Source organism: Condylura cristata, unplaced genomic scaffold, assembly GCF_000260355.1.
Source record: "Condylura cristata isolate star-nosed mole 26May11 unplaced genomic scaffold, ConCri1.0 scaffold00003, whole genome shotgun sequence".
Lineage (NCBI taxonomy): Eukaryota > Metazoa > Chordata > Mammalia > Eulipotyphla > Talpidae > Condylura > Condylura cristata.
Genome location: NW_004567104.1, coordinates 31,968,668 through 31,995,999, shown reverse-complemented (window position 1 = coordinate 31,995,999; position 27,332 = coordinate 31,968,668). Strand labels below are relative to the sequence as shown.

Sequence of the window (27,332 nt, the reverse complement as noted above, 5' to 3'; positions counted from 1 at the left end):
ACCATTGCGCAGCCAAGTGATTTCGGGGACAGGAGTCCCCTGCACTGAGCACCGTAGCACAAAGTCTTGGCCCTCGATGACTGTGCAGTCCTCCGGGACACTGGTGAATGAGGGGGCTACCTCCGTTGTGGCCAGGCCTGTGAGAGAAAGGAACAGATAGGCCATCTCAGGATGGAAAGAGAAGATAGGTTTTCTGCAGTGACTGGAAAAAACAGAGAAAGAGGGTGTTGCAGATGTTAACCACACATCGGATAACTTGTATCTTGGTGAAGGGGCCTGATAAGAGGGAACTGGGATTTTTTGAAAGGTGAAGCAGTTTGAGACTAGCTAGCGTCTCCAACAACATAGGAGTTTTGGGAAGCAATCTGCAATAGCAGAGTAAGATGTCTGAAAATCCATTCTTCTAAAAAGGAACACGAATACAGACCGAAAAAGTAATAAAAACACTTTTTTAGAAATCTGGAAATCAACCAAAGGTTTGCAACATTCTGAGAAGCATTCACTCAAAAACAAACAAAAACCAAATAGATGAGTCTCAGTAAAAACAGCAAGCTTGGCGACACTTTAAAGTCCTCAGTTCCCACCTCCTAACCTCAGCTCTGTGCTAGCTTTAAAACGCAACACTTCTTTTACCCCAGAATCACTGTAGGTATAGCCTGTATGCACACTCTCGATGTCACAAGAGCTAACACTCCAGTGAAAGTTTTTAACTTGCTGGTTTTGGTGGGCATTAGGCCACGTATCTGTCCCTGGGTCTGGACGGTGAGGCTGGGACTCCCAGACCTGTGAGGTCTTCCTGCAGGCACTCCCACCTCCAAGTGGAATGGATAATTTTTTTTTTTCCCAAAGGAAGTCACATCATACTGAAAATTCTAATGAAGAAGATAATCAACAATATGCAATGAAAAAGAAACCCTACAGGCCCTGTGTCTTCCTTTCTAGAGGCAACTGTGTACCCTCGCAGACATGTCCTATGTAAACACAGGGCATACAAACATAATGTGTTTGCAGGTCTGGACACAGCTTTCCCCTTTTATTGATACGTGCAGCTCTGCTCTTGACCCTCGTCTCAGACACGTGCCCAGGACTCAGTTCCCCATCAGCGCCTACCGTCAGCCAGTTCTGCTTAGTGGTTGTGTGGTATCCTGGTGCTCAGAGCAGACACTAAATTCTTCCCTTTTTTCTTTCTTCTTTTAAAAATCTTGATTATAGCAAAGTTCAAACAGACACAAAGCAGAAAAAGCAACAACACAGTGAACCTACCTGCCTCTCAACTCTAACAGTGAGTTGATGGCCAATCTTGTGTCGTTTATGCTCTCCACAAACTCCCGCCACCCATGGTGATTTCTGAAGCAATTATCAGGTATCATACCATTTCATCAGTACATAACTCAACTTAAATCCCTAAATTATACAGGCTGAAAAATAAAAGCCACAGGACCACCATCACACCTTAACAATAGCACAAATTCCTTTATGTGATATTTTTCCTAAGCTCAAATTTTCTGATGGGTTACAAAAAAAAAAAAAAAAATTAGGGTATGTCAATCAAGATCCACACGAAGTCCATCATTATTGATGTCACTGATGTGTCTTTTCCTCTAAGATTCCTATAAAATGTCCTTCCTTTCCCTTTTCTGCCAACTTCTGCAAAACACAGGTGAAGATTATCATCCTTTAGAGTTTCTAAGCACCTGACATTTTGCTGACTCTACCCCTGTGATATTATTTAATGTGATCCCCAACAGTATGACATGAGTCCTGGGCCCCTAAAAAGCACCTTAATGAGAGGGAACTTTATAGAGAGGCAGATGGACATGCAGCTACCACAGCTTCCTTCCAACAGTGACACGGTGGACACAACCTGTATTCGACGATCAGAACGTGCCTAATTAGATGCATCCACTCTGTGACATCCTACATGGCCATTACAATCATGTTCCAAGTAACATTAAATGATGCAGAAAGAAAAAAAAAATGTGAAAAATGATGTAAAAATAAACTTTAAAAAAAAAAAAATGATGCAGAAAGATAATATGTAACTGGAACAAATTAGGGTAGCGGAATACAAATGGTACAAAGTCCATTGACTAAAAAAAAATTAAAATATCTTTTATTTCCTAGTCTAGGTGTATATCTTGCTTAAATTCTCCGCAATGAATATGTATGGCTTTTATAAAAACATATCACAATACGAATAAAGATGTGGACTCCCGCACCATTTCACATTAGCTCTTGACTCGCAGAGTGTCTAGTGACTGCTTGGTTCTGTGTGGTTCCATAGTGAGGCACAGCACTGCTGAAGAGCCTATAAAGGCAGCCCGCGAGGAATGGGGCAGGCCTCATTAGCTGGGGCAATGCTGACGCGAACTCGTGGTCAGGAACCACACTGTCCCACAGCTGTGGCTTTGGGCTTAACCTGGGGGGGGTGCGTCATAGGGGGGTGCTGTACCCTGGGGGGGGGGCTCTAGGAGGTGGAGCTTTTGTGATGTATGAAGTATCCCATGAGTAGGCATGTCACAGAGAACCCTGGGTAGTCGGAGGAACGGACTCACTTTTTACCACGAGGGTCCAGCTGCAGGACACCCGGCCCTGGGTGTTGGAAGCTCTGCAGCTGTAGTTGCCACCATTCCACGGCTGCACCTTCAGCAGGCAGAGGCAATGGGAGCTGCCATCTTCACAGATCTCGATCCAGTCTTCTTGTCTCCGCACAGGGACACCATCCAGGAACCAGGTCACTTCAGGCTTCGGGATCCCCGAAACTACAGGGGCAGGTGAAGAACATCAGGTCCCAGAGAGGGCATGGTGTTTGTGGGGTGGGTGGGGATCCTGAACACCTGCATACCTGCCCTCCTGCTGAATCTGCTTTCTGAACGCTCCACCCTCCTCCACTCCACAAGAGTGAACTTCCCAAGGGAGAGACAGGCCCTTGGGGAGGAGGGACACAGGGTGACAGCCAGACCTCCAGGTCAGCTATAGACAGCAGAAGGAAGGAAAGAGGAGGCCCCTATGGCTTGGCTTTTGAGAGTGATGGTGTGGTGGATTTTCCCTCAGGAGTGGTCAGGAACTGGGGCACAGGGTGTATACCCCCTCCAGCAGAGTGACGGGTTGCTCTTGGGTTTTTGTCCAGACCAGGGGACATACTAGACTGAGTGCTTCCTAAGGAGCTATGAGGCAGCTTCCTGGGGTGGGTGGAAATAGGGGGCTAGAAAGGGATTGGCCTCCAGAAACCAGCACCTGTTAGATCCACTCACCTTCACATTTGAACTTGACCATTTCATCTTCATTGGCTTCCTGGCTTTGGGGCTTGCTCTCAAATTTGGGGAATGTTGATTCTCTCTGGCTGTTCAAGGCAGTTTTCTCAGCAGCAGCCTTGCTTACAGCCTCTTGGCTTCCCAGGCCATGCTGACAGAGGGCGAGGGAAGCTGGAGGGGCTGCTGTTGGCCTCTCCCTCGCTTCTCTGGAAGGACAGGGGACTCTCGACATCAGTGCTCTTGGTTCCGGCTGCACTTTGGGGGCCTGCAGGGTGATAGTGCTGGAAGTCTTCTGCAGGATGGGAGTCCTCAGGTCCTTCCTGGGTGAGTGCCCAAGTGGCTTCGGCTGAAGCTGGCTGTTAGCAGCCCAGGAGGGAGAGCCACTTTTCTGGATGCTGGCACCCTTTTTACTTTCAGCCACAGTCTCCAGGCTTTCCAGTTTTGGGTCCTTGGTGATTCCATTGGTCACTTCTGTGCTGGCATTTAGACTGGTGGCCTTGGTTGTTCTCTCAAATGGCCTACACAGGAGTGGGTGTGGGGAGGGCAGGAGGGAAGGAGAGAAGGAATAGAATGGCCATTAAGTTACTCATAAGCATTTCTCCGCATATTCCTGGCATCCCAAGAGCCCACAAATTGAGTAAGAGCCGAAGATTTTTTTTTGCCATTTTCTCAGTTTCCAAGCCAGAAAGCCAGCAGCCCTTCTTGACACTGCCCTACCCTCATCCCCAATCCAGAGTGTTACCTGCTCTCCTCCAACCCAGCTGTTCCTCTTCTCTAGTGTCACCCTGCTTCAACTGCACCACTGGTTTTCCCTTATCCCTCCTGGCCTCATCAACTTCCACAAACAACCACAATTAATCTTCTAAAATCACACATAGAATTATGTCATTTGAAGCGGAAGGATTTTCCAACAACTTTCTGCTCTATTGAGAATAAACCCACTTCCCAAGATGCCCTGGGCGAGCTGGCTCCAGCTACTTCGTGAGTCTACGCTGCCTGCAGGCTGCTGCTGCACGAGTGTCCTTTTGAGTCCCCTTATTCTCCCCAGCCTTCCTCCTGTCTCTGTGCTTCCACACCCATGCTATCTCTTCTGCTTCCACACCCACGCTATCTCTTCTGCTTGGAACACTCGCCTGAGTGTTTTCATCACCTGGCCAATATCATTCTTCATGGGCCAACTCAAACATCAAGTTTTCAGGAAGGGGTTCTCTGATCCTCTAAACCTAAACCAGTGCTTCTCTGAAATCCTTCCTCATAATCACATCCCAGTTTTGAATCATGTCTTCGTGTGGCTCTGTTTAGAGGTCTTTGTTCACCCACAAAGCCAACTTCTAGCATGTTGCTGTACACACAGGAATGGAGGCCCCGAGGAAGCCAGGCTGAAAAAGCAAGTGCATTCTGCCAGGCAACATGTCTGGCACCTATTCAGAGTGCAGCACCCTTCCTCGTGATGGCTAAACAATAAAGATGCTGAGAAGGACAAACCATTGAGACCCCAGGGAGCACAAAACCAATGGCAACCTCACCCAGAACCTCTGAAGCATATTGTAATAGAAGAATAAAACAAAACACCCCAAACAGAAGCAATGCCCCCCATGGATGAGTTCTCCCTCCATAAATAAGGATTCAAATAATCAGGTTGCTTCTTGATGGCAATCCCCTTTTTCTTGCGGGGCATTCAAGTCAGAAACAAAATAATGGAAAAATCTACACATACCTATTGGCGTTGTCCAAACCTAGAAAAGGAGGGAAGGGTGGAAAGGCTGTTAGTGGCTGTTTCAAAATATGCCCAGAGCAGAAAGAGGTTAGGCAGCAGTATCACACAGCACGGATTTTTCTTCCCAAGCTCTGACTTTCCAGGTTACTTATGTGCAACCTCCTCCCTTTCTTCCAGCGTCTCTGTCCTGAGGCCCCCTTTAGTCTGAAGATCCCCTGTGCCTGTGTGCCCCTTCCTGCCTCTCTGTGCCCCTCTGAGCCCTGGAGGCACAACCCACCTTCTCACATTACCCTGGTCATCTAGGACCCTCTGCCTCACACCTCCGAGATGGTCCTGCCCTGTTTCTCCAGCCTATGCAAGTGAACAGAAGCCAATGCAGAGACAAGCAAACATTTTCCAAACCTAAACACCCTAACTTGTATGTAGCCCTCAAAAAACAGACCCCTCCAAAATGCAAAATGACCTTTTTTTTTTTTAATATTTATTTATCTGTACGTACAGAACTGGGGTACAGGCCAGAGGCTCAGGGATGGCGAGAGGCTTCGCCAGAGACACAGTGGGGAGCAAAACAGACAGATCAAGGAAGTACAGGGGAGCAGCGGGCAGTCAGGAGAGGTCTGCCACGCCATGTGGTCTCCTCCGGGGCAGGTGGGAATCGAGCTCATGCGGAAGTGGCTTTAGCTTCTCAGTGCTGTGCTTTAACCCGCTGCGCCACCAGGGAGGGCCCCCAAATGACCATTTTTGACAAATACCTCCTGTAGGTGCACTGGGGAAGTAATTTTACTTAGTCTTCAAAGAGAGAGTACACATACAACACTTTTTCCTGCCATATTCCTTACAAACATTTATACTGGAAAATTTCATGCATAATGATCAGTAGTAGAGAGAAGGCTATCACAAAGCTGTCCTGAAAGGCTATCACAAGGCTATCCTGAAAGCCCTTCTCATATTAAGGAAATAACGATGGGCTAATTATCTCTCCCTTTTTGTTTTGCACTTTTTTGAGGGGCCTTTTCTGGGAGTTTCTTTCAAAACAAATTCCAGGCATTGTGCCATTTTTCCAGTAAGCACTTCAGAAGACTAAGTTCCTTAGTTCAGGGCAAGGGGGGGTAAAGGGACTGAAATCCTTGAAGCCTGATGGCAGGTGCTGGGCCCAGTGAGTTGCGAGGTCAAACTCCTTGGTCACAATCTCCCTTTGCCCCTAATGGTGTAGAGTAGAATCAAGAATACCAGCCTGTACTGTCATCGCACAACTTAGGGTTGATTCAGTGAAATGTGTTTGTGTTATGTCAGTTTAATAAACATGTTTACATACATATCTCTGTCCTGGGTTGCTGAATACATTTCTATCTGTGGGCTGTGAAAACACTTGGGCCAATCATGGTAAGGAAAGCAAGGAGGCATAGTTTCTGAGAAATGAAGATGTGGAGAAGAAATATCACAGAAGAAAAGAGGAGAATGTCAAGGTCATTGCTTCCTTCATCCTGTGAATCCCACCTTGCTCCAGTGAGGCGACATCAATTTCTTTCTCCCTCCTCAAACTCTGCCTCCCCCATACCAAACTTGGAGGAACAAGGAGAAGATAAGGAATAGAACATAAAAGACTTCAACAAAGAGCAGACAGGCGATGATAACTACAGCAAGGAAAAGGCAGGGATCAAAGGCTATGCTGAAATATTCCGTCTGGTATATACAGTGGGGGCACCTGATTTGAAAGATAGAGTAGATGTTGAGTTAAATTTTAGGCAGATTAAATTTTGGGTGATGACAAAACATAAGCCATGACCACTCTCCCAACCAGCAATTAGAGATACACAAAAATGTCTGAACAAGAATTAAAGTGGAAGGCATGGGTGTAGATGGAATTTGTGTAGAGACACAAATGCTGCATCTCTCTTCATGGCTGTCTGTGCATCTGGCCCATTTCTTTTGTGGATTAAGAACCTGCCCCTGGGGAGCACATGGGTATGTAAGGGTGCCACGTGTAACACACAGGCATGTGGTGGCAAGGAGGGTGTGGACCCCAGCAGGGGCCATTCTTCATCAGCCCACCACACCCATCAGTACCTTGGAGGACAAGCTCAGCAGACATGGAGGCCTTCCCTGATCCGTTCACCGCCATGCATGTGTACACTCCCACATCATCTTGGTTGACCTCATGGATTTCCAGAACTTGCACCCCATTTTTTTCAGACATGGATACACGATCACTTGGCTGCAGGGGAACATCTTCCTGTTGGAGACAACACACTGGCTTTTTCACAGAGATCTGCTCACCTTTGGTTTCCTGTTAATCCTGCTGGGACAGCCAGGACTTCTGCTCTCTGGGCTTTATCCACAGGCTCACAGAGCAGACTTTGGATAGTCCACAGGCCCTGACTCTACATGTGGTCTGTGTTTGGTCCATCTTGGAGCACATGCTGGAACTAATTCAAAGGAGCCCAGTTTGGGAGGGAAATCCTGCATTAGTCACTCAGTTCTCCTTTACCTCTTTCTTTTATTCTTTTCCCAAGGGCAGTTCAAGAGAATCAGAAAGTGGGTAATAGGTGTCCCATCAGTCATTTTTATACAAGAGTTGCATCTATGAAAAACTTACTTTCACCCAAGGAATTCTGGAGGCTTCTCACTACCCTGGTTAATATCTAGTCCTTTCTCCTTCCCCCACCACCTCTGCTGCCATTTTCGTATTTCTCAGTCCTGACTGCTTTATAAGGTACTTCTACATGGCACCTTCCAACAGTATTTTGAGGTGAGTTTATCACCACCTCACAGAAAAGGAAGCCAGGGCCCCAAGAAACTGAGCGACTTATTCAGTATCACATGCTATGTGTGTGGCTTGATGTGTGGCTGTGGCTTGAGATCTAGTGTCATGACTTCAAATTCCACTGTGTTGAGATATTCAGATCTGTTTTGAACCAGAAAATCCATGCTATTTTGTGGGTGTGTAGGTTATAAGACATTGTGGGTTGAGTAAAAGAAGGTGAGGTACACAAATAGGAGCAAGAACAAGCATTACTATCAAACAAAGACCCCAAGAGAACCAGCTATGGCCAAAAATGAAGGGACTGACTGGAATTGCAGATTGCCCCATTCCAAGGGGTTAACCTTGAACTTTCAGGACCCCCAAACCTGGGCCAGAGACTGGCCAGGCACAAACCTCACCTTAAGCCAGGTGACCTGTGGCTGGGGTCGGCCAGTGATCTTGCAGGAGAATCGTCCCATCTGTCCTTCTTTGACCACTACTCGACCCAGCTTTGTAGCAAACTTTGGTGGGCATTCTCCCCAGATACCAGGACGTTTTTCCACTGAAGGAGCAGCAAATCTATCTCTGGAAAGAAATCAGTGGAGAATATACCCCTCCAGACACAACAGCAATTTAGATCCTCTTCTTTTTGCACCACCCAAGTCACTTAAATTGGGGTCATAAACCAGCAAAGGGCAGCCGTATCAACTCTATGCCTCAAACACAAAATCTGTGGCACAAAAACCTATTTTCTTGTTTGTTTTTTTTTAATTACAAAAGTTTTTTTTTACACCATGTACATTTTTTTTTTCCCATCTCGATTGTAATCCCCGCGGGTTTCCCATCACCAAATCACCCCTGTGCCACCACCATAGTCCCGTGCATTTCCCTCCCTCCCCCCGCCCCGTTTTTGATCCCATTCCCCACTCCACCCCCACAGAATGTCTCTGGTATATGGTTGTTCATTATTTTTGTTATTTTCTTTCCTGGTCCATTATACTCCTGCTATGAGTGAAACCATCCGGTATTTTTCTTTCTCTTTCTGGCTTATCTCACTAAGCATGATCTTTTCCAGCTCCATCCAAGTTGCTGCAAAAGACATGTGTTTCTCTTTTTTGATTGCTGAGTAATATTCCATTGTATATATGTACCACATCTTTCTAATCCAGTCATCTACTTTTGGGCATTTGGGCTGCTTCCATGTTTTTCCAATTGTAAATAAAGCAGCAATAAACATGGGGGTACAAGTATCTTTTTCAATCAGTGACAAAAACCTATTTTCTATACCACCTCAGAATGGAGCCAGACTTCATTTACTAGCCTTCTTTGATACTTCAATTCTACCAAGTTTTGGCCCAAAGCCTGGGTTCTGGCCAAACAGACAGTGAGCAGCTCTGGTATAACCACTTCTAGACCTGACCCATGAAAGCCTCCTGTGAGATTTTCCACATTCTCTCTTGCTCACATCTCTGGCTAGATGCAGATGGTGCAGCAGAGGATCCAAGACCTGCGAGGTGATGGAACCATAAAATGGAAGGTGCCTGGGTCCTTGAAAGAGAACAGGAAGGTCCTCCACTGTGCTGAATTTAAGCAAAGCTCCAGTTCAAGAATATCTAAATTGGGTTGTGCTTGAGCAAAGAAATAAACTTTTCTGTGCTAAGTCATTGTGACTTGCGGATTTGCCTGTTATAGCAACTACAGTTACTTATCCTTACTAATACAAGTTTCCTTTCCACAAGAAGTATCACATATTGACTACCTTTTCTAAGTGTTTATTTAAGCCTTCCAGTCTTGAGTGTTAGCCTGTCTTGAGTGGTAGAGCCCATTACTCCATAGTTCACAAAGGAACACTTGGCACCTTGATCAATCAAAGGGCTATTCACAGAGGCTGCGCACTCAGGTAGCAGTATGTGAATGATGCCTCATGTCTAAGAAGGCTCCTTTTTTAGTTACTGTAACCTAAGATGCCCAAGAAGACTCACTTTATAGAGACTCACTTGACTATTCTGTCAAGCCAGCAAGAAAAGATAATCAAACCTGGTTTGAACGTCTCAGAACTTACCGCATGGTTTTGGAAACAACAGGCTGACCATACTTCTTCAAAGAATCTCCTGCAGGTATGGGACAAAGAGAAAGACATTTAAAGAGTCAGGTCTGGGTCACCAACTTGGAGCAATAAAAGTCAGATTCAACAGCCAGGTGAAGGAAACAGCTCGTACTGGTCAGGCATGTAGTGAGCACTTTGCATATATTATCATGTGGATTCCTTCTATAATGTAAAGATGCTGGTACTATATCATCATACAAAAGAGGAAAAAGATGGTGGCATCCAAACAAGGTGAGCTGTGTAGTCATCAGTACACCCAAGTTATCTGGGTACTATCCACTGTCTGTGTCACTGCTACTCAGTCACTAATTTCACCTTGGAGTAAAGATTTGAAAAAAACAAGACTGTGTTTCATAAGTGGAAACACAAAATATAGCCCATCTGCACAATGAAATACTATTCAGTCATACAAAGGAATTACGTGACTGTCTGGAAGAGGCAAATCCCTGGAGAGAGAAAAGCAGATTGGCGGCTTCTAGGGTTGGGAGAGGGGAGGCTGAGGAGGGGGAAAGGAAGAAGCTTTCTGTGGGGATGATGGAAAAGGCCTCGAGCTAGATAATGGTGATGCTCGTACAACATGGTATATGTACTTAATGTCATTGCAATGTAAACTTTAAAAGGTAAGCTTCAAATCTTTGGTAAATTTTGTCATATTTCATAACTCCCCCCCCCACAGTTAAATGAAGCATTTTAAAAACTCTCAGGTGTTAAATATCTACATATGAAGGCTAAAATTCCTTTAAAAAATAAAGTCAAAGCAAAAATATGGTATTTCCTCAAAGGAGAGGAAAAGAATGTCTTTTGGAGGTACTTCTATCTCAGGATAAAAGCAGTTTATGGTATGATCCAAAGGTAACACATAAACGCAGTCAGCTAAAAATGGAATTGAGGAATGCTTATTTAAACGTGAGTTAACAGCAGAGCATTTCCATCAAAACAAAAATAAATCTGGGCTAAAATAACTAACAGGGTCTATTTATAGACAAAAATTTGAAGTTGCAAATTGTCAGATAAGGCAAAATTAATTTTGTGAAGGTATGAAAATCTGGCAGAATAGTATCTGTAGAAAAATAAGTGGGAAGAAGATTAAGGTAGAAAGACCAAAAATAGAAGAGTAAAGAGAGTTGGTGGAGACGGATCGAGAAAAAGCTAATATAATGAAGGTATTTTAAACAGTTATCTTAAAAATTTTAAAGACAAGTAAAAGAGAATGCTGGCAGACTTTAGGAGTGAAAAGTTCAATAGTAGAGGAAACTAGCTCTTTTGACAAAGGATACAGAAAGACTGAGTTGGGATGGAGAAGGCTGCTGTGAAGGGGAATGTGATTAAGATGGAAAAGAAAAGAAATGCTTCTAAAAATTTGTCCTGGGCAGCTGTCCGGTCCTCCTGTAGTCACGGGTGTTTCTTTTCACCGATCTTTTCCCTTTACAAAGCAGCAGCAGCGGCAGCTCTCTGCCCACCTGTGACTATGCAGGTGCTTCTCTTTTTTCCTTTCTCCTAATACATCTGCCCTTTTAAAATGTAAAAAAAATGTCATGATATAATTTGTGATGAAGCAGTTAGTCACCCACACAGGGTTCTTGAAACTGATAATAAATAATTCTGCCAGGACAATGGAGTAAAACAGGGCTGTCCCAGGCAAAATGGGGAGAAGTCGATTTTAGGCAACTTCTAAGTGAACCGTAAGGATTGCTTAGAGGTAGGTCTCCAGTCTATGGGACAGAGTCTTTTGCTACAAGAGACTTAGCAAGGTCCGTTGTGCCATCCTCAATCAAAGTTCATCACTAACCACCCAGCTACCAAACTTATAATTCAGGAAAAGAAGAAATGTAAAGCCCTAACTAATACATTAAGGAGAAATAAAAGCAAATTCAATCATAACAATAATCTGCAAATGTTCAGGCAAGACTTTCAATATGTAAATGCTTAGACACATTAGAAGACATAATGAAAAATTCAGATGCACACACTGGCTCATATGCACATTTAGATTTAAAAGTAAAAGATCAAAAACGGTTCTGTACAAGTAGTACAATTAAAGCGTGCAGGCATTATGCAGTAGACACTAGAATATAAAGCTGTGTTAAAATGTTCTATGTCAACAGAGCAGATATATTATATAAAAAGAATAAAATAACTTTAAAAGAATATAACATAGAAGGTAAGTTACAACCCACTGAAGTAAAAAAAAAAACACTGTAAGAGTGGTATCAGAATAATTTTGTTTAAGGATGTGGAAGTGAATACTAAAAAGTTATTACAGACATCGTATCTATATCTGAAAACCTCATCATAACTTAAAGCATCCGTGAATGATAAGACAAAGGAACAGTAATAATAACAAAGAGCCAGAGACAAGCTGTGTATTAGCATGAAAAGCAGTAGTAAACCCAAAATAACTTCTCTGTGTGTATTTTTATAGCATATTGTTTATCATTATGCTTTAAAGTTTTAAGAAATATGTGAATGAGATGCCTACACTTCATGTGCCTCTGCTAAATTAATGACTTCATTTAAAGATTGTTTTAGAGGGCCTCCCTGGTGGCGCGGGGGTTAAAGTCTCAGTATTATCAAGCTATCACCAGGCACTGTGGTCTGAGTTAGTATTCCAGCCAGGGAGCTGACCCACATGGTGCAGCAGACCGCTCCTGTTTCTCCTTCTGCTCCCCTCAGCAATGTATTTCAGTCAGTCTTCCTGTTCTGTTCCCCACTCTATCTCTGGTGAATCCTCTCTCTACTCCCTCACCCCATACCTCTGGCCTACACCCCAGTTCTTGTATGCATAAATAAAATAAATCTTTAAACAAATAAAACTGTTTAGAATTTCAAATCCCCTCTAATCCATAGTTTCAGAGCAATAATGGAGTTGCTGTATAATAATGAAATTAAATATGTAGCTGAAATTATAACTACACTACTTACATATATAACTAAATAAGCATAATTATAGTTATACATAAGTATATAAAGAAAACAAACATATAGCTAGAAATGTTACATTTCATTTAGAAGAAAAAAATGTGAGAAAATTTTTAGTAATTTTGAAGCAACAACTTCATCCCTTTTAAGCTTCCCCTCCCATCTATTAAATTATTGGGGGTTCTTGCAGGCCTTTTTAAAAATATTATTAAGGAACCATTGATTTGTTTGTGGCAAATCTATTCTGGCAGGACAATCAACAGTCATAAGAAATTTATAAAAATTCTTGCTGCGAAGAACATCCTGCACCCCTGGTGCCTCCCCACCCAATGCTCCCCAATCACTGGGAAAAACAAAAGGACCCCAGAAATGTCCTAAATTCCCTCTAGAGGGCGGTACTGTCTCCATTTAGAGGCACTGGCATTGGTAAACCTCTGAAATGTTTGGGCTCATGGTTTCTGGTTAAATGTTAAACTTGCTATTAAGAGAATGAAAAAGGTAGAAAGCTAAAGGTCAGTGAAACTAGTTGTTCAATGAGGACATATTTTGCAGAAATTTTGCAACTAGATGTCCCCTTTCAATTCTTTGAAAACACTTTGCCTTTCTCTTAGGCTCAGAGTTTATCTTTGCTTTTATTATATATATCTACTAAATACATCTACTTTAAACAATTATTTATAATGTAAACACAAATAAGTTCAAGTATATGAAGACTGTGAAGAGCTGTGTACTTTGGAAGGGTACTTAACCCAGCCCACCCATGTCAGGGAGGGCTCTTCAGGGTATGGGGTGATCACACTGAGGCCAGAAGGATAAGCAGTATTTCTTAGAGAGAGGTGAAAACATTCTGGGAAGAGAAGAAGCAGGGGTCAGAGTTCAGGTAGGAAGGGACATACACAGTGGGAGAACTGAAGGCCTGAGTGGTTGTCACTCACAGGCAAGGAGGGCTGAGGTGTAAGGAGGGCGGGGCCTTGATGAGATCTCAAGTTTTCATTTAAAGGCAACCTGAACTCTGACCCCTGCTTCTTCTCTTCCCAGAATGTCTTCACCTCTCTCTAAGAAATACTGCTTATCCTTCTGGCCTCAGTGTGATCACCCCATGCCCTGAAGAGCCCTCCCTGACATGGGTGGGCTGGGTTAAGTACCCTTCCAAAGTACACAGCTCTTCACAGTCTTCATATACTTGAACTTATTTGTGTTTACATTATAAACACAAATAAATCACTCAAGGATTCGAAGGGAGGGAGAGATCAAATTCCATATATTTTTTTAAAGATATCTCACACAGCAATGTACAGATCAACATGGAGTGTGAGTGGAACTGGGGAGACAGGTTGGGAACTCACATAATGGGAAATAAAGATGGTGCAGCAAAGCCCAGGAAGGTGGCAGTGGAGACAGTGAGAACAGAGCTGGAGATAGGGCAGCAGAAGTTAGTGACTAGCTAGTATAGCAGAGGGAAGGGGCACGGGAGGTTGTCTGGTCCTGCTTGTCTGTCGAGGTCTTCTCTTTGGGCCACCAAAGTCCTAACCATAATTGTTAACAGGACTACATCAGGGTCACTTGTCATTCTGTCAGTGGAGGCCTCGCCCCATATAAACTGTTCACTGCCCAGTTTCCGCCCAGGCAGGGACTGTGGGCAGCCACTGCTGCAGTCTCCTCTTGCTGGAAAGCACACCTGTCTGTTACTCTTAGGCTGTGCCAATAGCAAGTACATCCTAAGGAGGTCATCCCCGGGAGCCATGCAAACACTTCAGGAGTTCTGTTTGGGGCTCCAGGAAATTGACATATCAAAGAATCAATTCTTCTTCAGGCCATTGAAAGAAAATATCTACTTCTTGGAAGACAATCTACTTATACCTTTCTGGCCATTCGCAGATGACCAGGAAGTCACCTAGTGTATCTCCTGCCAGTGAGTTCAAAGGAATAGTGAGGTCTAGCTTAATATCGGAGGGGAGAGTAGTTTAGGAAATTTGTCTTAAATAAGTGCTCTAGGGAGAAATTTAGACACTCTGTGAAAAGAAAAGAACTTATTTCCCATGAAGTCTTTGATTAGAGGCTAAGCCTCACAGGCACCCCAGCTCTCTTCTCTAGAGTCACTTTTCTGTGTTCCCCAAGCAACACCAGGCTGATCATCAAGTGTCCCTTTAATACTTAAGTCATGAAAGTTGACTTTGTATCCATTTATCAGGAAGGAAACAATGACACTGGAATGAAGAACATGTCCCCTGGCAGGTAGAATGGAGTGGCAGTCACCTAGGATTAGAAGTCACACAGTGGAAGTGCAACATACAGGGAGGTAATTTTAAGCAAGAATGTGAGAAATTCTTTGCACTATCGAGCAACCCATGTTTGTTGGGGATTACGCAAAATGATGACGTATCAAAGACTAATGGAACACGTGAAAAAACTATGATCAGAACTCTTGCAATTAATTCATCTATTCAGTAAATAAAGGTACAATTAAAAAGATTCCTGAGCCAAAAGTAACCACACAGAGTGTTCCTCTAGCTCTGACAAAGAAGAGCAGTTTATCCAGAGAGCTATGTACAGTATGAAAATGGAAAAGGAACGATCAGTGGACAGAATCCGGTTCATTCAATAACTGGAAGGGGTATCAATCCAAAAACTGCCTGACTTCATGTTCTACACCTTGTACAGATGAAAATGTCCTTCAGTTTTATTTCCCACTTCTTTCTGCCCCCTGACTCTGAACTCACTCCAGACTCTAATTCTCTTTACTTTCCTTCCATCCCCATTATCTGATTTACACTCTGTTGCCCAACTGATGGTTCTATCAGAACCAGCCCTGGTCCCTCTTCTTCCAAGAAGACTTCACAGACCAGTTTGCCTCCAGGGCGCTCATTGTCTGAATTTACAACCATGCTTGGCAAATAAAACATGCTGTCTTATCACTGGAATTGTGCTTTACATACTTTCAAATGTGTTTAGGTCTTATCTGATCAACCAGATTATTGCAGAAAGGATTGGCAAAGCATTTTATCTTCCATATGATATCACACAAAGTTCTAAACACATTCTGATGTTGAATCTTAATCACAATATAATAATGAGATCAAGAAAGTCAGTTTCTTGAGGAAGATCTCCAAGTATTGTTCTTTAGATCCCAGCACAAAGTTATCACATCCAATAAAATTGGAAGAATAAAAAGATTCTATGAGCAACTAAGAAAAACCCAAATCCACAAAGGGATGGAGATGGAGATGGGAGAAGGTGTGGAGAAATAAGAGGTGGGAAGAAAAGATGGCAGCATTGATGGTAGAAATGAAAGTGGGCAAACAAGGAAAACTGGTGAATATTTTGAAAGCCAGGCAAAGTAGAAGGTGAAAATAAAGAGATCAAGAGAACCAAAGCAAAAGAGATTTGGAAGTCATCTGTCAAGAACGGAATGAGACCCAGTAATGTCATTTGAGTAAGCAAGACTTCTGCCCAGGCTGTCTTGACGCCTAACATTTCATAGCAGAGAGAGACACCGGTGGGACAAAAAGAATTTTCATCTCTACCACATTTGTATTATTAACTTTGATGAGACAGAAAAAGATAAAAACTCAAGAGCATTTTAAGATTCTGATTGGCTTAAAAAAGAACATATGGCTTAAAAAAAAAAAAAAAAAAGAAGGCCATTAGGGAATATTGTAGCTTGAAAGACATTTAAAAAGAATATAAATGGGAAATATAATTATAGGTGTTTAAGAAAGGTAGGAAAGTTAGATAAAAGAAAATAGTACAAAATACAAAAGAAATAAGGGAACAAAAAACCAAAAGGCGGGGCATGACAGACATTCTTGTGGAAAACAGTAATTTAAAACTCAGCCAACAAAAATAGTCATGGATTCAAAATATATAATGTCATCAATCTAATCTAACATGAAAATAATAGGGTCTGAGGGATATGTCCCTGAAAAGGGTAATGGCAAAAATATGGCACGGTAGCATTTCCTACAAATGCAGATCACCCAAGAACGCTGACATCAGCAGAGCCAGTTACGCATGGTCTTAAATTCTTCCTCTTAAGTTCCTCAACATGGGATCACTCTCCCTTCTTCTTTCACATTCTAGGTGGCCTGGTGCCTAGTCTTCTCTGTCCTATTGTGTCAGGAAGTCTAGGTTTCTGCAACAGTTGCTTCATGGAGATAGAGAGAGCAGAAGCTGAAGTCCTGAGAGGTCTGTTCACTTTGCCTTCCTAGCCCACCACACATCATCTTTGTGTTTCTTACTATATACTTCTATAGCTCTAAAAGAAGAGATGTGTCAATCATACTCCATGAAATAATTCAGGAATATTATAATAAAATGCTTACCCATGGTTAATTTTAACAACTTGACTGGACCATTCTAGTTGTATTTCTCTCCCTCTTTCCCTGGGTTGTTCCTTTACCCTTCTCCTTGTAAATATATCCATTATTGAACTTTTTTGTGTGTGTCCATAATACAACTGAATCTTAAGCACGTGGGTGAGGACCCACAGACAGGCAACCCAATTCACATTGGGGTGCCCTGTAACAAAACTAGCATCTGATGTAGAAGCAGGATGTAGACAGGGTCCACTCACACTGCCACCTTTAGGCCATTCTCCATCTTCTAGAGTCAGAAGGAATAAAACATGTAAAATGTGTCTGGGCCTGAGTCTCCCCACATTAAAGCCAAAGGCGATCAGGCAGGGTTGAGAGCCTTAACCTTCACGCATTCCACTCAGCCTCTCCCTGCCTTGTCTCCTCTCTTCTGTCCCAAGCACACTAAGCTACTAAAAATGTTCCTGCTTAACTGAAAAATTATCTCTAGCTTCCTCAATGATGAGGAGTGAAAAAAAAAGTTGCCTATTACCTGTATTTTATATACCTCCCCTTGCATTCTAAGTCCACCCCAGTTTTCCTTTAAAATAGATCATAGAGAGGCCCTCCCTGGTGGCACAACGGGTTAGGACATAGCACTGCAAGCTGCTTCAGCATGACTTCAATCCCCACCCCTAGAGGCGATCCACATGGCACAGCAGACCTCTCCTGACCTGTCCACTGCTCCTCTCAGCCTGTTCTGCTCCCCACTCTGTCTCTGGTGAATCCTCTCAACGCCCATGCACCTCTGGCTTGTACCCCAGCTCTGTATGCATAAATAAATATATAAATCTTAAAAAAAAAATAGATCATAGAGAAACAAGTCTACCCAGGCTTCAGAGGCCACTGAACTCAAGCATTTCATCCTGCAGAAACAGAGGTCCAGAAGTTTTGGCAAAACTGACTGGCAAGAGCTGGGACTACAACCATGGACCTCTGACTCATATTCTCTGTTTCCCCAGCTTTAAACAGAAAGTCAGAAAAGGGATGTGTTAAAGACTGAATATTTGTCCCCCTTTAAATTTGTATGTTGAAGTCCTAACCTCTAGCATGACAATATTTGAGAAAGAGCCTGTGTGAAGGTGTAAAGAAGGTTAAATGAGGTCAGGATTGGGTCCTAATTCAACAGGGCTAGTGTCCTTATAAGAGAAGGAAGAGACACAGAGCTTTCTCTCCGCCTTGTGAAAAGTGTCTGCCTGCAAACTAGGAAGAAAGCCTTTGCCATAAACCAAACTCTGCCCGACCTAGATCTGGGAATTTCCAGCCTCTAGATTGTGATTAAATAAATTTCTGTTGTTTAAATCATGCAGTTTGTGGTATTCTGTGTGGCAGATAAACAGACTAGTTTTAAGGGAATATCGTGCTGCAGGTCAGAGTTTAGGCATCAAACGTGTATAATAGAGGGGAAAGTACAGCTTTAAATTGGCTGAGATAAGGGCCATTCAGAGACTCTGACCAGGGGCCACTTTCCATCTGGAATGCTCAAGCCCAAAGGCACTGGAAGGTCATTAAAATGGATGAGTCACTCAGTTAAAGAATTTGGGTAAAGTATCCAAAGTATGCATATTTGATTCTTTGAACCAGCCTGTCTGTCCTTCCTGTTTTCCAGGGAAAACAGGGAGAGGAGTGGCCACTGATTTCTGTGTGCCTGATCTCCTTCTAGAACCTTCTCTGACTATCTTATCCTCCACTTACTAGCCCTTACATACACTGACTCCTGAAAATCAGATTGGGAGGTTTGTCTGTGGGGAGAAAAGAAAATTGAGTCTGTAAAATGAGAAGAGTAAGTTTATAAGCGTTTGGGAAGGCCTGGAAAGGTCCAGACAACCTTGTCTTATTTGGAGGGATTGACAAATCCCTCCTAAAATCAGAATTTTAAGTATCAGCCAGTGAGTTGAACTGGAAATTGTCTTACCAGTAGGCAGCTTCAGCATGCTTTAACACACAATGGTGATGGAGAAGCTACAATGTTTCTCCTGGAAGTTTTAAAGTTACTAAAAGGAGTAGAATTCCTTTAAGTACAAAGAAAATAAAAGACAAAATAATCAATGCTAACATATGAATATGTTTATCTCCCTATATTTTTCTGAATTGTATAAAATATTTTATAATGGGCATAAATTACTTTGATATGTTTACGAATATGTTTATCTCCCTATATATTTTCTGAATTGTATAAAATATTTTATAATGGCAATAAATTACTTTGATAATACACACTGTTCATTCATTCTCCAAGTATTTCAGTCTCTACCATAGGTTGGGCAGGTCTGTCGTAGCTAGGATACAGCTAAAACCCCCTTTCTTCTAGAACTTCCATGTGGTGGTGGGGGATGGAGGAGACAGTGATATGTCAGGCAATGATGAGTCCTCAAAGAGAAAACTTGGGTGGAATGAAAGGATGGAGTCATGGGGTGTGAGGGAGGGTCAGAAAGGGCTCTCTAAGGACATTTGCGCCAAGTCCTGAGGGAAATGAAGGATTCAGTCAGGTGCAAGGTTGTGACCCAGTGGAGTAAGCAGAATGAAGTGAGGTAGAAGATGCACCGGGAGAGCCAGGCAGGGCCAGGCAGGCTTTATGAGGCAATGTGAGGAGTCAGGCCTCCGAGTAAAAGGAAGTGACCTGTGGGAAGGCTGGAGCAGGAAAGTGAGGTGATTGGACCTTGACAAACCTCACCTCTGGCAATGTCTCACTGGTCCACAGAGACTACATCTTTCCACTAGATTAAAAGGTTTTAAGTTCAGGACACACGGGGTGTGTTTTATGAGTTCCCTTCCAGAAAGAGGGCTGAAGCAGGGGCTGCAGGCCTTGGAGAAACCGTTGGCCCAATTCTTACCAGGGTTCTCTCTTCTCGGGACTCACCTTCTACCGTCAACTCCACTGTCACCTGGCGGGCCCCACTTTCATTGGTGGCCTCACAGGTATACTTCCCCTTGTCCTCTTCACGGACAGCGTGGATCACCAGGCTGAAAGTTCCCCGGATGCCACAGTCCAGCCGGAAGCGGTCGCCATTGCTGATGGGTTGTCCATTTCTGTGCCACTTCACCTGGGGCTCTGGGTACCCTCGGACCTGCAAGGATAAGAAAGAATGAGAGCTTATTTAAGGAGCTTGTCCATGTGCCTGGCATTGAGCCTTGGCATGTGTTAAACTCATTGAAGGCTCATTACAGTATAAGCGTAGGTACGATTTTCATCTCCATTTTAGAGATGAGGAAACTGAAACAGAAGTTTAGTAGATTTCTCAAGATCGCAAAGGTAGAAGGTGACAGAGTCAGATGTTCTGGTGCCATAGTTACTAGACAAATGACTGTCAAGTCTGGTTGTATATTAGAATAGAATCAAGGTGGGGGAGTGGGGGGAGAAGGGCTTAAATAATTCTATTGCTCAGGCCCGACTTTGGGTCAATGAAATCAGAATCCCAGGGAGTGGGAAGTGAGCTATGGAGTCTGGCATGCATATGAATCATATGTTAAAATGGAGATTGTGCTTTCTGGGGTGGAGCCTGAGGTTCTGGAGTTCCAACAAGCTCTCAGATGATGCTGAAGCTGCTGGATCCTAGAACTCACCTTGAGTTGAGCAAGTCTCTCCACTAGAGCTGCCCAGTGTGGTGGCCACTGGCCAGCTGTGCTGAGTGAACTCTTGAAATAAAGGCTTGTCCTGAGTGGTGCTGTGACTGTAAATTGTACTTTGGGTTCTGAAGATATAATATGAATAAAGAATATGAAGTATCTCAATAATCTCAAAATTTTAGTTACAGGTTGAAAAGGTAATATTCCTGATATGGTGGGTTTAATAAAATCTACTGTTAAAATTAATTTCATTGGTTTCTTTGTATCTATTTTTAATCATGGTTACTAGAAAAGTTACTCTGGACTGCACATTTCCTCTAATACCTGCTAGCAACTAACATCTGTTGAGTGCTTAGTGTTAAGAACTTTTCTAAGTATGTGAAGCGTCTGAGACTCATAATAACTTGTGCAGAGAGAAGATATTTCCCCAAAGAGGGGAACATACTGAGAGAGATAAATTCCAAGAAATCACTTTGGGTCTCAGAAAAAGAAATTTTTTTTAGGGTCCTCAAGCCCCTGGAACTCAACAGGCCGTTCAGGGTGGATTCATCTTTGGAGAAGCAGGGCTCAGACTGGCCTACCATCCACAGCTTAGGGTACAGGGCTGTAGTTTCAGCACTGGATAGTACACATACACAGAAGTCATCATGTTATAAAATAACTTTTACTAGCAATAACTTTTACCCACTCCAAGACAAGAGAAAGAATGGATTCTGATTGAAGCAAAAGCAAAATTCATTCACGGACCCCATACTGCATTTACAAAAACAGCCTTCAGTGGCCACTGGCACTCCAGCAGGGTCAGAGAAGATGCTATGTCAGTAGTTGGGAAATGGCAGGTGTCCTAGCTCAGTTTACTCTACAAGCGTGTGAAGGGAAGAAAGAACTGTGCAATAGGCCTCAGTTGTCACCACTGAACTCCCAACTCATCCTTAAGCCCATTGAACAGTAGCCAGGATGCAGATGGTTTCCTGGAGAAGGACCCTGGAATTCCAGGGGAAATCCCAATGGAGAACAGTCCCATATTAGGTTATTCCATCATCACCTTTTGACTGCCAGTTTATGAGTCGTCCCATCCTCACTACTTGTACTCAGGCCTCCAGGTAAAAGAAATGAAAGCCAAAGAAACCCCGAAACCGGTATTACCCACCTTACGACTTCTGGAAAAAACAAAAAACTACCTTTCCTATCAGAACCTAAACTGCATTCATGACAAAGACTGACTACCAGTGACAGTGTGTGAAGCCACTGCAACGTCACCAAAGTTCATCCCTCCAAGTTGAGGGTACTGAAGGGAACACAGTTATTTAGACAGATAAAGTCTCACATCCATTATAATAGGACACACAATGTTATCACTGCTCAACTCTAGACCTCTCTGTTCCTCTTACTTAACTATTTCTTTTCTGATATCTCTGCAAATGACACTCCTGATCTTTATACAATAGAAAAAAAAGTTTAAATAAAAAGATGTGCTCCTTTTTATTAATGTCCATATAATGAATGTAGAGCATAAATATTCATTAATTTATAAGGCCCTCAGGTGGAAAGAAAAGAACTATACAAACACGCATTAGGCATGTTTGAAGGTGATAAATGTCACGCACCCATATAAAATCTTGTTATGGGCTCTGCCTGGTGGCACAGTGGGTTGGAGCGCTGCACTGCGAAGCTAAGCCAAGCCATGCTGCTTCAGTGCGAGTTCGATCCCCACCCAGAGTCGATCCACATGGTGCAGCAGACCTCTCCTGTCCTCCCCGCTCTTCCCTCAGCAGTGTACTTTGTTGATCTGCCTGTTCTGCTCCCCTCTCTGTTTCTGGTGAATCCTCTTGCCACCCCTGCACCCCTGGTCCATACCCCATTTCTATATGCATAAATAAATAAAATCTTTAAAATAAAATAAAATCTTGTCATTTTTGGATGACATCTTGACACAAAGTTTCATACAAAGAAACAGTGGACAATTACTTTGTTATCACCTTATTTTTCTCATTTTCAGAAAACAGCCTAGTAAAAGAAGTCCCTACAGAAGGAAGCTGCTTTGGAAGCTGGTCACATTGTAAATTTGTAAATCATCATTATCTTCTCCTTCACCCTGTTAGGAGGCTCTGCCTAACCTCCAGATGATCATGCAGCTTTCTGTCAGATTCAGAGAAAGGGAGTGCAGGGCACTGTATTGGAGGAGATTAATTATTCACCACACGGAGGTATCCTCAGCATTCCATTAGCAGGTACTCCGGCCCCCTGCAGCAGGTCTGACTCTGGAACTCTGGAGGTCCATCGAGCTGAGGTTTCAATGATTAACTTGGGACATTGCAACCGTTTCAAGCCTCAGGGACATGGAGCCCTTTTTTCCCATAAATTTTATGTGTGTGCGTGCACACATGCCCCAGATTGATCTCTGAAATTCCCTGTTAAAATCAATATCCAGGGATTTTTAAACCCAGAAAGTTGTAGTCTGCCATGGGACTTCTGTGACCCTTGCGTTTGAAGCAAAGGCAGGAATTTCTGTGACCTTGCTCAGTTCCAAGGGCTAAATGATTTGCAACTATAATTCTTGTCCTAATATGGGAAATACTTGCTCCAGCTACTACCTAACATGACATAAAAATGATTCAACTCCAATTAAACCCATTTTTACCCACTATCCTGGATGGAGAAGGAAGAGAAGCCTGGGTTCACATCTTGGGATGCATGACAACAGCTTCCCTCCCTTTCCAACACACAAAGGTCTTCAGACAAGAAGCCACAACTGAGGTTTTTACAGTCCAGTCCAAGCACACAGTTAAAACCCATCGATGCCGGGTTTTCAGAGGGCTTCCACATATAGAATCTTTTTTGAAGATTACTAATACATATTTTTTTAATTTCTGTTTTGTAAAATTGATTTTTTTAACGGAGTTAATGGTTTAGAAAACTGCATAAGATTTAGGGGCATAGGTTCACGCCTCTTCAGAAGTATTTTACATCACACCCTCCACCATAGCCCACTGGACTCCCCCTCCCACTCTGCCCCCGACCCCACCATCTGGAGCCTCAATTTTACAGTCAGATTCTAGAGTTTGTTTTGGTTTAGTTTTGTCTGATCCTTTGTTTTGTTTCTCTGTATTCCACATGAGTGAAGTCATCTAGTATTTGTATTTCTCTTTCTGATTTATTTCTCTTAGAATAATTTCCTGTAGTTCAATCCATGTTTTTGCGAATGGTAGAAGTTCGTCTTTTTTTTTTTTTTTTCATTAAACAACTGAGTAGTAGTCATATCACATCTTCTTTATTCACTCACCTGCCCTTGGTTACTAGGTTGTTTAAATATCTTGATTGTTGCAAATAGTACCACAATGAAATAGGGTTGAGTATATCTTCAAATGAGTGTTTATGCATTGTTTGAGTAGATACCTGGGAATGAAATTGCTGCATCATACAATATATCTATTTTTAATATCTTGAGAGAATTCCAGACTGTTTTCCATAGGGACTAGACTAGGCTACATTCCCACAAACAGCATACAAGGGTTCCTTTTCCTCCACATTCTCACCAATACTTGTTGTTTCTGGGGTTTTAGTATGACCATTCTCAAGAGTGTGAAACCATGTATAGAATCTTATTTGATCTTTGAAATACTATGAGGGAGATATCTTGGGTTGGGTTTCCCAGCAGTAGAACCCACTAGAACCCAAAGATAGCGGTTCAGGGACCCCTATCTGCAAACCCTTAACCAATACTCACAAAGGCTGAGAAATGGGTACTAAGGAATAGGTTTACTAGCCTGCTGAAAGGAATATGAGGGGGCACCACAGACAGCATCCCTGACAGCACACAAAGCCAATCATACTGTTAAGTCTTCAAGTTAACTGGATGTCTCTCTATCCTTCCTTGTGCAAATTTTAGATGATACAACTATCTAAAACCCAACCACTGGTGTCTATATTTAATAGACCTTAAATCTCTTCTAGGTGAAAGCAATATCTGCTTTCCAATTTGGGAAAAAGTAGTAATTCACAAAAGATGTGAACTCTCTTAGTCTTGGGTTGCTCCCTCAGAGTAACAGTTCTAAGTACTAATTGTCTCTATCTCTTCAAAATACATGTGCTGAAACCTAATCCCCAGTGTGATGGTATCAGGAAGTATTAGAACAGAGTCTTTGGGAGGTCATGATTATCTCATGAATGGGATAAAAGAGACCCTGGAAGTCATCCTCAACTCTTCTACCATATGAGGACACAGTGAAAAGACAACTATCGGTGAGCCATGAAGTAGGGAAGACACTGGATCTGCTTCACTAGATCCTGAATCTGCTAGTGCCTACAGCCACTACAACTGTGAAATAAATGTCCATTGTTTAAGACAGTTGGTATATGTGATCTCTGCCGTGGCAGCTGGATTATCTCAGGGAGGCAGAAATGGCTCCATGATGTGCTCCAGACAACGCTGGGAGAGTCGATGGTTCAAGAGGACCTGGGAACGGGGACCAACTTCTGGCTTCCTAGCCTCTTCAGATTAGAATTCCCTCCTTTTATTGAAGAGACAGCAGCTCTTGGTATCTGCAGTCCCTTCCATCTCTGAAGTAGTATAGCTCTAAACAGTGGCCCACTTAGCTGCTGGGGGCATATTCTTTCCTCTCCCTCCATTCTCCTCGGGGTCCAGCCAAGGGCCTTAGTACTCTCTAATCCTCCATTTAAGAAAGCCATGTACCCACAGAAGAAATGCCCATGAACATTAGGCAGCTCTGACTTTTCACCATAATGAGTTTTGGGAAACAGCCCCAAGCAGGTCATTCGGAGGAAAATCCTATTTTTGCCACAGTAACCACATTTAATTAGAAGTTGTGTTTATTGAACAAAAGCCCAGGATCAAGTAAATCAAGGACATAACCAACAACTTGTCATAAAAATAAAGATATAGTAACCATACCCTCTATAATAATTTAAAATAATGAAACTGTGCTCCAGTTTCATCAAATGTCCTCAAAAACCTTTATAGCTCAAAATGTATTTAAAAGGAAAGGGAACCTCGTTCCCCATGGCTTGTGTGAGGAGAAAGCTGGGCTGCTTGATGACTGTTGACTGCTATGTCACACCCCTCTGTGTACCAGAGAGACATGTTTCCAGAATCTGGTGCTGCCTTGAAATTACTTAGTGGCTTAAAGTGAAATGTTCGTAAGGGGATGAAGCCTCTTGAATTTTCTCGAAGGGCTTAGCATTGAGTCCCATCTGCACAGGTTACCAGAACCTGAGCCCAGAGTAGTGACAGGTTCTCCATTTCTACAACGCTTGCAAGATTCAGAACACATCTGTCTTTTTCTTAGCTTGGGGAACAGAAGAAAGGGGGTGATTCTGCTGTTTTTGATAATCTCCTGCATGTCTTTTGTGCCTGGGTAAGCCCGTTCCTATCTTCATTTTGCAAGTTCACAAGGCAGCTGAGGCTGACTACCAGGCAGGTCTGAGCAGGGGAAGCAACTGCAGAGATGGAGGGAGACCAAAAGGAGAGAAACCAGTATTGCTCTCAAGCCAGGGACAAACACTGCCAGCAGGACGTAGGGGAGTACAGTGATACTCAAGACGTGAGCAGTGAGCTAGGAAATTCTTAGAGCCAGAAACAACAGACTCCAGAGTTGTCAATAAACACTTATTTGAATCTTGTTGAGTAATTGAATTGATGCTGGGAAAGGCTGAGCCTGGAGGACAGGGCACCGAGGAAACCTGCAGACAGACTTCTCCCTGAAGCTAGGCAAAACCGATTCTGCAACACCACTGTCTATGGGTATTGACAGCTGCATGCCCATTACAAGTCCGCTTCTTCTATTAAGAAATACGTTCTCCCATTTTGCAGGGATGGAGTGGGGAATGGGATCAAAAACGGGGGTGGGGGTGGGGAGGGAAGTGCACGGGATTTTGGTGATGGCACACGGGTGACATGGTGAGGGGAAACCTGTGGGGATTACAATTGAGTTGGAAAAAAATGTACAAAATGATGTAAAAATAAACTGTTATAAAAAAAAAAGAAAGAAAGAAATACGTTCTCCTACGGTAAATGATGAGCACAGGGCTGATGACTTAAGAACTGAAATATAATAGGAAATAAGCCAATGGTGTTGAGGAATGAGTTGAAGGCGTATCTTCTGCCCATTTCCAGGTATAAGCTCATCCAGGTAATACATGGACAGGATACATAAAAAGGAGAATGAAAACACTGATGCCCCAGTGAAATTAGACCACAAAAAAATGTCCATAAAGCTTACATCATAGATGTATTATAGGGTGAAGAGTGAACAGAGCACTGAGGGCACGCATGGCCAAACTTGGGGGGCTGTGTCTCTGTCAGCAACTGGCGCGTGGCCCTACAGACAGCCACTTAATTTAAGCTTTGAGTAATCCCACTGCAAACAGCCCAAAACCTTAAATGAACCCACATCATCCATTCGGAGAACATACCAGCTAAAACCAGCAATTAGTGAGAGGTTTAAACTGCTGGAAGCTCTCTGCCCTAGGTCCCACTTGTGAAACAGTGACAGTGAAAGTGGTTCTATGAAAAATAAGATCAGAATATAGAGAATCATTCCTCAATGGACTTAGCAAAAGCCAAATGGGGCTGATACTGAAATTCTCGGTGCTGTGATGAGTCACTCTCACTTTCTATGGCAGATTTTCCTTTCTCACTGAAAAAGACACAAAC

At 43.0% G+C, this 27,332-nt stretch overlaps 1 protein-coding gene across 1 annotated transcript in view; it reads right to left on the bottom strand.

Moving 5' to 3' along the window:
* The window catches only part of MYLK (myosin light chain kinase), a 236,412-nt gene that overhangs the window by 109,522 nt on the left and 99,558 nt on the right, over positions 1–27,332 (bottom strand). Inside the window, exons 3-10 of the mRNA XM_004675148.2 lie at positions 19,953–20,160; positions 9,777–9,825; positions 8,134–8,293; positions 7,039–7,204; positions 4,972–4,990; positions 3,255–3,772; positions 2,556–2,762; positions 3–137 (exon numbers count right to left, since the gene is read on the bottom strand). Of these exons, the coding sequence (XP_004675205.1) occupies positions 3–137; positions 2,556–2,762; positions 3,255–3,772; positions 4,972–4,990; positions 7,039–7,204; positions 8,134–8,293; positions 9,777–9,825; positions 19,953–20,160 (1,462 nt within the window). The remainder of the gene's footprint in view (positions 1–2; positions 138–2,555; positions 2,763–3,254; positions 3,773–4,971; positions 4,991–7,038; positions 7,205–8,133; positions 8,294–9,776; positions 9,826–19,952; positions 20,161–27,332) is intronic.